The sequence below is a fragment of the Geotrypetes seraphini genome, chromosome 3 (assembly GCF_902459505.1).
Source record: "Geotrypetes seraphini chromosome 3, aGeoSer1.1, whole genome shotgun sequence".
NCBI lineage: Eukaryota > Metazoa > Chordata > Amphibia > Gymnophiona > Dermophiidae > Geotrypetes > Geotrypetes seraphini.
The window spans coordinates 259,743,566-259,755,766 of record NC_047086.1 but is presented as its reverse complement, the minus strand read 5'-3'; the positions used below and the strand labels follow the sequence as shown (position 1 = coordinate 259,755,766).

General features: G+C 43.5%; 1 protein-coding gene across 1 annotated transcript in view; it reads right to left on the bottom strand.

Moving 5' to 3' along the window:
* The window catches only part of EDARADD (EDAR associated death domain), a 162,533-nt gene that overhangs the window by 11,743 nt on the left and 138,589 nt on the right, over positions 1 to 12,201 (bottom strand). The window contains exon 5 of the mRNA XM_033935585.1: positions 398 to 437. Within this exon, the coding sequence (XP_033791476.1) occupies positions 398 to 437 (40 nt within the window). The remainder of the gene's footprint in view (positions 1 to 397; positions 438 to 12,201) is intronic.

The window sequence follows — 12,201 nt, the reverse complement described above, 5'->3', positions numbered from 1 at the left end:
TTTCTTAAAATTTCCCTGCTGCATGGCAATTATCCTTTCCATTTTGAGGGTAATTTGTTTTAATATTTGTAAGAATATTAGTGCTGTTATTTGAGATTTCTGACGGTATATTTGTTGCACTTTTTATAAGTTTTGAAAATTAATAAAGAATTACAAAAAAATAAATAAATAAACCATCTAACTCGCATTACGAATTTAGATAGATCAACAAAATTATATTTGGAAACAGAAAGGAATTCCAAAGTAATGCATTCATTCAAGAGACAATATCAGTCAGCAAGTCTTTTGAAGGTGATTATTAACATAAATACTATCCTGCTATCATAAAAAAATAAATTTTTATGTATAAGGTCCATAGATAGCATTATCATTGATACTGTAAAAGCAAATAATATACCTGATTCTCCAGTACTTCTCAGACTATTATTCTCTTCTGGCTAAAAATTAAAAACAGCTTTTAATGATCCAAAATACTGTACTGAACAAACAAACATTATCTCAGATTTATGAAATCATAAGAATTTTTATTCTTAATTTTGGTTAGAAGTATTGTAGATCATAGCAAAGTTTTACATAGAACCATATAAAATGATAGCAGATAAAGACCAAATGGCTTATCCAGTCTTCCTATCCATATCAACTACTAAGCTGTAGTAGTTGATATGCTGTCCTTCGGTGATCTGTGCTTGACCAACAGCTTCTTGAATTCAGATACAGTCCTCACTGTCACATAAGAACATAAGAATAGGCATACTGGATCAGACCAATGGTCCATCTAGCCCAATATCCTGTTTTCTATCTAGGTCACAAGTACCTCCACTGGGAGGCAGTTCCATGCATGCAACACCTTTTTTGCAGAAGAAATATTTCCTTAGATTATTCTTATTCCCTTTCACCTTCATCTAGTGACCTATGTTCCCTCTAAGCAGAGCATATATTCCAGGAGCATCACTCACAGATTTTACATGGTTGCTCACAAAAACAATTGCAAATCTGGATTTTAGAACTTGATCACAGAAAATTTTTTTTTAGAACTCGTCACTTACACGAAAAAAATTTGCAAATACCCATCCATTCCTTAAGAGGGAGTATTGTTAGTGACTCCCTCATTCCAGAGCTTCCTTTCAATTGAAAGAGGGAAGCTATTGTGAATAAAATCCTTTGTTACAAAAACCTGGTCTGGGGCTTCGCTTACTTTAGAAAAGTCACATACTGTGGCTTTCTCTGTATTTGGCCTGCTTGATTCTTTGCTGGGTAGTAATGTTCACTTGTATTGTTGTTTCTTTTGTGGTGATTCTGGATTGACCGCTGTATATTTCTCCTGTGCTTTGTTCCTTTAATAAACATATATTAAAAAAAAAAAGAAGATCTACACCCCCTTGAAAGTTTTTCAGGTGTTGTTGTGTAATTGTATCAGATTTGTATTTATTTAACTGAAAAGATTTTATCCCACTATTCAACCATCTTACTCTGCACTAGGAGATAATATTTTATTGAGGGCAGGGGCCTACATGATATCCCTGGTGTTCTGTAAGGGTTTTTGGGAGCAGGAGTGATAGATTGTGAGCCCACTGAGACAGATAGGGAAAATACTTGTTTGAGTACCTGTATGTAAATCACTTGTGTAACTACAAAAAAGTGGTATACAAGTCCCTATCACTTATCTCTAAACCTGTCTATGAAGACACTCGGATATGCCTTTTCATGCACCCCTCAAATGAGCTTGTCCTCCCAGGAAACTCCAACCTGAGTCTTTTGATGCTTCTGTGTAGAGAGGATCTGAAGTCTACATGCCAATGTTGATGCTACTTTACCCCCCTCCTGGTACTTTGGGGAGTCCCTGCCAATGTTGGTGTCCCTTAATCTTTCTTCCAGTGCCTTTGGGTTTTCCTGCCTATATGGTGCTGGTTTGCCTCTCTCCTCATGCTTTGTGGTCTTTATTCCATTGTTTGTGCTGCTCTGCCTTTCTTAAAATTGTTTGAGGTATTCATGTCACTGTTCTTGCCCTTTTCTTCATGCTGTTCTTGATATCCTGGAATGCTGTTGCCTCTGTGGCAGATGCCTGCCAATAGGTTTTAGGAAAGTTTCAGTAAAAATGGATAGAATACCTTACTATTAAACTGCAAACGTGTTTATCCTATTGACTTGAATAGACCCAAAATTAAAAGAAAGAATTTTTTCAAAACCTGAAACAAGTCATAAGGCCAATGAATCTGGTGTTAAATTTAAACAAAGTATTTTGCTATGCACATCCATACTCTGCATGTTTTTTTAAATTGAAGCCTAGCTGTCAAGAAGTCAACCATTTTCAAGCTTTCATGTATCACTTGTTATTCCTTCTACTCTCTGAAATGCTGTCACAGTATTCCATCTTAGAATCATCCACAAAGAGCCTTCATGTTCCCAAATCCCTGCATTGGTTCATGTTTTGTTTCACTTCTTGATGCCTCAGAATTTTTGCATCTTTTGGTGTTCCTCAGTTTCAGTAATTCATGTTTGGACTCACTTTTGAATGTAAACTTACCTTGGGTGAGTCCTTGTTTCAAGTCTAGTCTATGCCAGCATTAAAGTCTCAGGGGTCCCAACCACTATAACCATCTGTACCCCACCAAGGTCTACCAAGTTTATCTCCTTGGGAGCAATTTCTCCAAATGGGTTAGTTGTGTGCATACCAGGTCAGGAATGAACCTCACTCCCAAGCTAGTCTCTCAAATTTACTGCTAAACCTCACTGTAAAACTTGTACAGTTTCTATGTGATGTTTACCCTGATCTCTATGAAGAAAATGTGATTAAATGTTGTCTCAGCAAAGGACGTTTTTTGACTTATCTGTTTATTTAAGGGGGGTAATTTAATTCTTTTGACTAGTAATAGTGAGTGTTGGTAGAAGATACATTATATAACACTGTGGGGCTTATAATCGAAACTTAAATACATCCTAAAAACCCACCCATGTGCCAATAATCAAAACGGCTTTTTTTTACATATCCAGGGACATTTTAGGCCTCTGAATCCCGCTGTGCGCCCAGAGCTGAAAGGGGCATTTTTAGAGGAGTGGTTAGGGCGGGATGTGAGCCGACCTAGATTTGGTCGTCCTGCAAAGATAATCGGATGTTTGATGAGACTGCCTAGACGAAACTTATATGTTGTGAGTTAGACCAGTGTTCTTCAACCGCCAGTCCGTGGACCGATGTCGGTCTGTAAAAATTTCCTGCCGGTCCGTGAAGGATCATCTATAATTGCTAACCCTCCTGCTGCCTTGCAAAAGTCACACTTGTTGATGGGTGTGAGAGCCAGGGGCGGAGCTGGAGAAGTCGGGAACAGCTATGCTATAACTGGTTGGTGTAAAGAATGATAAATAGTCGGAGCTTTGGGTTTGAAGTTGTGCAACCCCCTCGTTCTGACCCCTATGACTTCTGAGGAAACTTTGGAAGACAAAACCCATACCAACATAAGGTAAAGTAAAACCTCCTCTTCCTAACCAAAGGCCTCCCTGGCCTCAGGACTCTTTTCCTGGAGCTCAGGCATTCCCCTTGAGCACTAGCACTCACAAAAAAAGCGTTAGACATCAAAAACCCCAATGACCTCAATAAGCATCAACCAGAAGATGGAACAAATTAGCAAGTGGCTCAGTGAAAATATGTTAACCTTAAATATAGATAAAACAAAAACCATACTCTTTCCATGGAAAGAAGGTCTCACTATGCCATCCCCTATCCAACTTGATAAGATACCACTAAAAATGATCAACTCCATCAAAATCCTTGGATTATACTTGATAAGAAACTATCATACCATGCACACATCAGTGCAATGGTTAAAAACTGTTTTCATAATAAAATCCTTGGCTAGGATCCTCGATCCACCAGCACTAAACATTCTAATCCATTCATTTGTAATTTTAAAACTGGATTATTGCAATTCTTTATATAAAGGAATCATGCAGAAAGAATTAAGGCTATACAAAAATACGGCTATAAAAATTATTACAAACTCCAAAAATTTTGATCATGAAATCACCAGACAGCAAAGGTAGGAAAAATGATTTTATTTTAAATTTAGTGATCAAAATCTGCTGTCTATATTTTGCACTATGGCCCCCTTTTACTAAACCGCAATAGCAGTTTTTAGCGCAGGGAGCCTGTGAGCGTCAGGAGCAGCGCAGGGCATTCAGCGCAGCTCCCTGTGCTATAAAACGCTATCGTGGTTTAGTAAAAGGGGAGGGGGTATATTTGTCTATTTTTGTATAGTTGTTACTGAGGTGACATTGCATATTTTAAAGTCATCTGCCTTGACCTCTTTGAAAAAAAAACCTGAATATAAATGATAATTAACATTTTCTCTGTGAACACGGTGCTTTGTGTTTTTTAAAATTTTATTGTTGGTAGATCATTTTGACTTGGTCATTTTAAAAGAAGCTTGCAAGCCAAGAAAGTGTGGGCACCCCTGTGTTAGACCATGGGAAGAGGGAGGGAAGAAGAGAGATGTCAGACCATGAGAGAGGGAAGAGATGGTGCACAGGGATGGGTGTCAGGGAAAAGAGATAGAAGAAATGCTTTTTATGGATAGATGGGAATAGGGGTGAAGAAAGAGAAAGAAGATGGTACATAAGGATAGTTGGGAAGGGAAGATATGGAAAAGTAGATTTTGAGAAGAAAGCAGAAAAATGGAAGAAAGTTGAATATTAAAAGTTAATGCCAAAGATGGATGTAGCCACCAAATCTTGATGTTAAGCCCAAATAAGTTCAGCACTGTCACTTAAAATTCACTCCTCAATCTTGTGCTGAATAGTGTATATTTTAATATACCGGCCTCAGACCCACCACTCCACTGCCTAGCAAGAACTTCAAGCAGGAAGAATTACATGGCTCATCATCATAGGCCCCAGCGTTTTTTCTATTTAATCAAATGTATTTTCAATAAATTAATTTAAGATTCAATAAATAAATATCCTTCACTGAAACTTTAAATAGACTTTAACTTCAACTTATCATAGTTGGTTTTTTACTTATCTTATGCGTGACCCGGGAGGGAATGACCCAACACTTGCTTGAAGTTTTTTGCCTCCTTGGCTATTTTTTCCTCCTTATGGCACCTGCGTTGATGTTGTTTGTGCTTATTCCAGTTTTCGTCCATTCTTGACCTTTTCCATTCCTTAAATGAGGTTTTCTTGTCTCTGATCACTTCCTTCACCTCAACAGTGAGCCACGCCGGTTCCTTGTTTTTTTTGTTGATACACGGTATATATAGATTTTGCGCCTCGGTGATTGTGTCCTTAAAAAGGGACCAAGCTTGCTCTAGCGTTTTTACAGTGTTTATCTTCTTCTTAATCTTCTTCCCCACTATGAATCTCATCCCTTTGTAATTCCCTTTTCAGAAGTTCAGTGCCGTGGCCGTCATTCTGGACCGATGTTTCACCCCTGCATCCAGGTCAAAGCGGATCATGTTGTGATCGCTGTTTCCCAGCGTACTTTCTACTTCTACACCTTGTACTGGTCCTCGCAGTCCATTTTGACTTTGGAGTCCTGGGTGAGAAGCTGAAGCGGATGGGAGTGCAGGTGGTCTTCTCTTCCATCCTTCCAGTGAGAGGCAAGGGTAGAGCCATGGAAGATCGTATCCAGAAGACAAACGAGTGGCTACACGGATGGTGCAGAGAGATGAACTTCGGTTTCCTGGACCATGGAGAGGCACTTCAAGGACTACAGGACCAGACGGGCTCCAACTGACCAGAAGAGGGAAGAATGTCTTCGGTAGATGACTGGCTCGCCTGCTCAAAAGGGCTTTAAACTAGGTGAGTTGGGGGAGGGTACCCACTCTCATCCTAGTGTGGTAAGTAACCATCCCGGTATGGTAAGTAACCACTCCATTACTGAGTCTGAGGTAAGTACTTTCGTTGCAGACAATACTGCAGGTGATAAACTAACTCAAAAGGGACAAAATAACTCAAACGGGGAAATAAGGGACATACTAAATCAAATGGGAAAATCTCCACACAGACCAGGCAAACACGAAGTATGGAAGGCTATGTACATTAATGCCCGCAGTTTAGGTAATAAAATTCTGGAATTAGAGACGGAAATGAGGAGCGCCAACCTAGATGTGGTGGCAATATCTGAAACCTGGTTCTTGAATTCCCATGGATGGGATGTGGCTATACCAGGATATAATTTACTCCGCCGAGACAGAGAAGGCAAAAACGGAGGAGGAGTAGCGCTATATATCAAGGAGGAAATCAAAGTTACCAGAATCACAGGGGAGTCCCTCTGGATGAATCTTGCCAGGGGAAGTGGCAAATGCCTGTATCTGGGCATTGTATACACACCTTCCAAACAACAGAACGACATAGACAAAGAATTAATCGAATACATCGAGACCATCACTCTGCGTAGAGACACTGTACTGTTGGGGGACTTCAACATGCTAGATGTAAACTGGAACAAACTTTCAGCTACGACCAGCAGCAGCAGAAGGCTACTAACCTCTATACAGGGAGCATGACTCAAACAAATGGTACTGGAGCCCACCAGGGATCAGGCAATTCTGGACCTGATACTCACCAATGGAGATAATATCACAGAGGTTTCGGTAGGTGATGTGTTGGCCTCCAGCGACCACAACATGGTGTGGTTTCACCTCAGGAAAGGAACCACTAGGTCGAACACATCAACAAAGGTCCTTAACTTTAAGGGCACTTACTTCAAGAGCATGGGAGATTTTGTTTATGAGGCGCTACAAAACCAGGACACAACAGATAATGTGGAGATAATGTGGTCAGCTCTGAAATCTACCCTACAGGAAGCAGCCAATCTCTATATAAAAACCGAGAATAAACGACGGAGAAATAACAAACCCCAGTGTTTCTCTGCGGAGATCTCGGAACTCGTAAAACAGAAGAAAAGAGCATTTGTATCCTACAAACAATCACAACGACTAAAAGTTAAAGAAGCCTATCTAGAGAAATCTAGAACTGTCAAAACAGTGGTCAGAAACGCCAAACTCTGGATGGAAGAAAAGTTAGCTATGAATATTAAAAAAGGGGATAAATCCTTTTTCAGGTATGTTAATGATAGAAAGAGGAATACAGACGGGATAGTGCGCCTAAGGAAACCCCACGGTACCTATGCAGAATCGGACTCTGATAAAGCCAAAGCACTAAACAAATACTTCTGCTCAGTCTGTCCCCGTCACCGCCCCGTCACCGGCCCACCATCCTCTGCACCGCCCCGTCACCGCCGTTCCCTTCACCGCCCCGTCACCGTCACCGCCATCCCTTTCACCGCCCCGTCACCGCCACTGCCATCCCATTCACCGCCCCGTCACTGTCCCCGCTGCATCCATATAAGCCTTAGTACTGTAATATTTAGCTTATTCCTTTCTTATAAATCAAAGTTCCTGCTGCTGAACTAGAGAAAGAGATGTTCAGCTGGCAGGGCTTTGTTTATAAATTTTTATCAACACAACTAATATACTATTTTATCCTAAAGCAAAAAATAAATAAATAAATATAATTTTTTTTTCTACCTTTGTTGTCTGGTTTCTGCTTTCCACATCTTCTCATTGAATTCCTTCCATCCACTGTGTGTCTTCTCTCTGCGTCTTCCATTTGCTGTTACTGTGCCTCTCCCTTAACCCCCCCCCCAATTGGTCTAGCACCCATCTTCTTCCCTCCGCTCCCGCATAGTCTGGCATCTGTCTTCTTCCCACTCTGTCTTCCACATTTCCCTTGGGGGTCTGTTCCTCTCCACCCTCCTTCAATGTCTGTTCTATTCCTTTCCACCACCACCCTTCCCTCCCTCCTTTACCATCTGTTCCTTTCTACTACCCTTTAGCTCCTCTCGCGTGGCCTATCTACCTTCCTTCCTCTTATTTTCATGGCACGTTACAATGTAATTTGTGCAAGCCACTGGAGCCTGCAAGCTCGGTCCCTGTCCCATCCCCACAAACCATCTCGCTTCTGTGCTCTTATTTTCTCCATTTCTAATATCTCCCCTATGTATCTGTCATTGCCCCCCCTGTGTCCATATACTATCCCCATGGCATGTCCCCTTTATGTCTCTGTCCCTATGCCCCATGCACATAATTTCCCCTCTTTCTGTTACCTTCCTGTGTCCAGATTTCCCCTATCTTCCTCTTCCATACCAGTGTGTCTCTTCTTTTCAACCCCATCTAGCTTTTTTCCCTCTTTCTTCCCTCCCCCCTGCTTCTAGCATCTGGCTCACCTGCCAGTCCTTCCCTTTCTTTCCTGCTGTGGGTTTTTCTTTCCGACTTCATCCCCTTGGCCCAGAATCTCTTTCCCTTTCACTCCCTCCTTCCAATTTGAGCAGGGAACACTAGCGATCACACGGTCCCCGCAGCTCACACCCGCCTGCCCAATCGATTCTAGTGTTTAGCCAGCTCTCTCCCTTCTCCTCACCTTAGTTTGTAGATTTTCTTTTTCGGCGACCCGCACGCTATCAGAGAGCCGCGCACGCGTGGCTGCTCAGTGTTCAATCTTCTGCTCTGCTGCAACTTCCTGTTTCCGGTTGCGTCAGAGCAGAAGATTGAACACTGAGCAGCCGCGCGTGCGGGTCGCCGAAAAAGAAAATCTACAAACTAAGGTGAGGAGAAGGGAGAGAGCTGGCTAAACACTAGAATCGATTGGGCTGCGGGGACCGCGCGATCCTTCATGCCTCACTGCGGGGACAAGACCATTCACCGCCCCGCGGGCGGTGAATGGCCTTGTCCCCGTCGCCGCAGCGACTGCTAGTTTTCTTCCCCGTTTTCGGCGGGTGACCCGCGGCTAAAATGCGGTGGCCGCGGGTAAACCGCCACCGTGTCATTCTCTACCTGTGAGGTGCCGGGATCCCGTCCACAGCTGCAAACAAGGGAGAGCTCAGAAGACCCATTCAGGAATTTTGAATTTACTACCAGCAGCATCTACCAAGAATTATCAAGGCTCAAAGTGAACAAAGCCATGGGACCGGATAAATTGCACCCCAGAGTGCTTAGGGAATTGAGAGATGTCCTGGCAGAACCGTTAGCCACACTCTTCAATCTTTCCCTGAGCAGGGGAAAAGTTCCATTAGACAGCTAACGTCATTCCGCTTCACAAAAAGGGATGCAGGTCAGAGACTGCAAATTACAGGCCTGTAAGTCTTACATCAATAGTGTGTAAATTTATGGAAACGCTGATTAAACACAAATTAGATATAGTTCTGGGTGATGAGAGGCTGAGGGATCCCCACCAGCATGGATTTACAAAGGGAAGGTCCTGCCAATCCAATCTAATCAGCTTCTTTGACTGGGTAACAAAAAAAACTAGATAAGGGAAAGTCCCTGGATGTAGTGTATCTGGACTTCAGTAAGGCTTTTGATAGTGTCCCACACTGTAGATTTTTGAACAAGATGAGCTCGCTGGGACAAGGAGAAACATTAACTGCATGGATTAAAGACTGGCTCAGTGGCAGACTTCAAAGGGTGGTGGTAAATGGTACTCCCTCCGAAACGTCGGAGGTGTTCAGTGGAGTACCGCAGGGCTCGGTCCTGGGTCCAATCCTATTTAATATCTTCGTACGGGATCTGCCTCAGGGACTTCAGGGTAAAATTGCATTATTTGCCGATGACGCTAAATTATGCAATGTAGTGGGCGGAGGTACCGTACCCGACACTATGACACAGGACCTACTTTTACTGGAACAATAGTCTACTATTTGGCAGCTGAGCTTTAATGCCAAGAAGTGTAAAGTTATGCACATTGGTAGCGGAAACCCTTGCAGAAACTACACTCTGAACGGTGAGACCTTAACTGGAACTGTTACAGAACGGGACCTGGGAGTAATCATTAGTGAAGATATGAAGGCTGCCAATCAAGTGGAGAAAGCTTCATCCAAGGCTAGACAAATGCTGAGTTACATCCAGAGAAGTTTCATCAGCCAAAAGCCTGAAGTGGTAATGCCGCTTTACAGGTCCATGGTGAGACCACATCTGGAATACTGTGTTCAGTTTTGGAGGCCACATTATCAAAAGGATGTGCTGAGAATAGAGTTGGTTCAGAGATTGGCCACTAGGATGGTCTCAGGACTCAAGGATCTCCCATATGAAGAACGTCTAGGTAAGTTGCAGCTATACTCTCTCGAGGAACGCAGAGAGAGGGGAGACATGATAGAGACGTTCAAATATGTTACTGGCCGTATGGAGGTGGAAGAAGACATCTTTTTCCTTACAGGACCTACAGCGACAAGAGGGCATCCACTAAAAATCAGGGGTGGGAGATTTCATGGTGACAGGAAGTATTTCTTCACCGAAAGGGAGATTGATCGTTGGAATGATCTTCCACTTCAGGTAGTAGAGGCAAACAACGTGCTCGATTTTAAGAATAAATGGGATAAACATGTGGGTTCAATTCGAGGAAGTGCTTAGGGGGATGGGTTATTCGAGTGGGCAGACTTGTTGGGCCGACGGCCCTTTTCTGCCGTTATACTTTGTTTCTATGTTTCTAGCACAGCCAGAGGTGCCTAGGTTCCAGTCTATCCCCGGATTGTTGAAGTCACCCATGATAACTGCTTTGCCTCCCTAGCAGTTGCATTTAATCTCATCTATCATTTCTCCATCAATTTCTTTGGACTGCCCTGGGGGTCGGTAGTAGATGATGATCTTTGTTTCCAGTCCATATGTTCCCAGAATTTTGACAGAACTCTAACTTATCTGTCGGTTGTGGCATGTTCTCTCCAGTAGATTCAATTCCCACTTTGACGTATATGGCAATGCCCCCACCTTTTTGAGCCATTCTGTCTCTGCGGTATAGTTTGTATCCCAGTAGCACAGTATCCCAGACGTTTTCCTCAGGCCACCATGTTTCCATGATGCTAATGATGTCAACGTTATCTATTTGTGCCACAGCTTCTAATTCACCCATCTTATTCCTAAGGCTCCTTGCGTTCGTGTACATACACTTGAGTTCGCGGCCTGTTCCTTTCTTGCATTTCCTTCCCTCTTGTGTCCCTTTCGATCTGTCTTGCCTGTGATCCGTTGAGTCTTCCCCTCTATCTTCCTGCACGGTATCCTCCGGGTATACCGGTTCCCGAACCATCGACTCTCTCGGTCGACTGTCAGCTTTCCCCTTCTTCCTAGTTTAAAAACTTCTCAACTTCTCTCTTGATGTTGCTTGCAAGTAGCCTCATTCCGTCTCCGCTGAGGTGGAGTCTGTCCTTCTTGAATAGCTTGCTCTTCCCACAGAAAGTCATCCAGTTGCGCACAAAGTGGAATCCTTCTTCCTCACACCACTACTGCATCCACGTGTTGACTGATTGCAGCTCTGTCTGCCTCTTCTCGTCTGCCCTGGGTACCGGCAGGACCTCCGAGAATGCTATCCTCTGCGTTCTGGTCTTCAGCTTCCTTCCTAGCATTCGGAACTGGTCCTTCAGTACTTCTCTGTTGTAGTTCCTGTTAATCACGTTGTTTGTCCCCACATGGATCACCAATGCTCTATCTTCTTCTTCCACACTGTCGATGATTCTGTCGATGCAGCTCACTATGTCTTCTACCTTGGCTCCCGGTAGGCAGGTCACCAGCCAATCCAGTCTTCCTCCTGCTTTGTGGCTGTTGACTTGTCTGATGATGGAGTCCCCCATGACAATTGCTGTCCTCTCTATCTTCTCTTGATTCTCCAGCCGTAGGTCCGTATCCTTCATTCTCGCTGCTGTGTCACCCATTCCTTCATGGTGGTTGTCCGTCGTGTGGTCCACACTCTCTGCAGGTGGATCTCGGCAGTTCCACTGTTGCTGGTGATTTTCCATGGCCTCCCTGTACGCATCCTCTATGAACTTTTCCAGATCTCAGACTTCTTCCTCAATGGTGTTCTCTGTCTTGATGTTCTCTGCATCTCTATCTTCCTCCTCCATTGCTTGAAGTGTCTCCAGTTCCAGTATACTGCCCTCAAGGAGTCTGACTTGTTTTTTCAGGTTCTCCAGTTCTCTGCATCGAGCTCATACGTAACTCCGCCTCCCAGAGGGGAGTTAGTCATACATATGGCAGACGGTGCAGAAAACTGGGTAGCTCAACATACTGCTGTCTGCTGCTTCCATTTCTGCCTGCTTGCTGGTCTACTGTGGATGGCTTCTGCGTCTGCTAGCTGTCCTCTGTGCCTGGTTATGTGTCCTCTGTACCTGCTGTGCCTGTTTAGTTGTGTGTCCTCTGTACCTGCTGTGCCTGCTTGGTTGTGTGT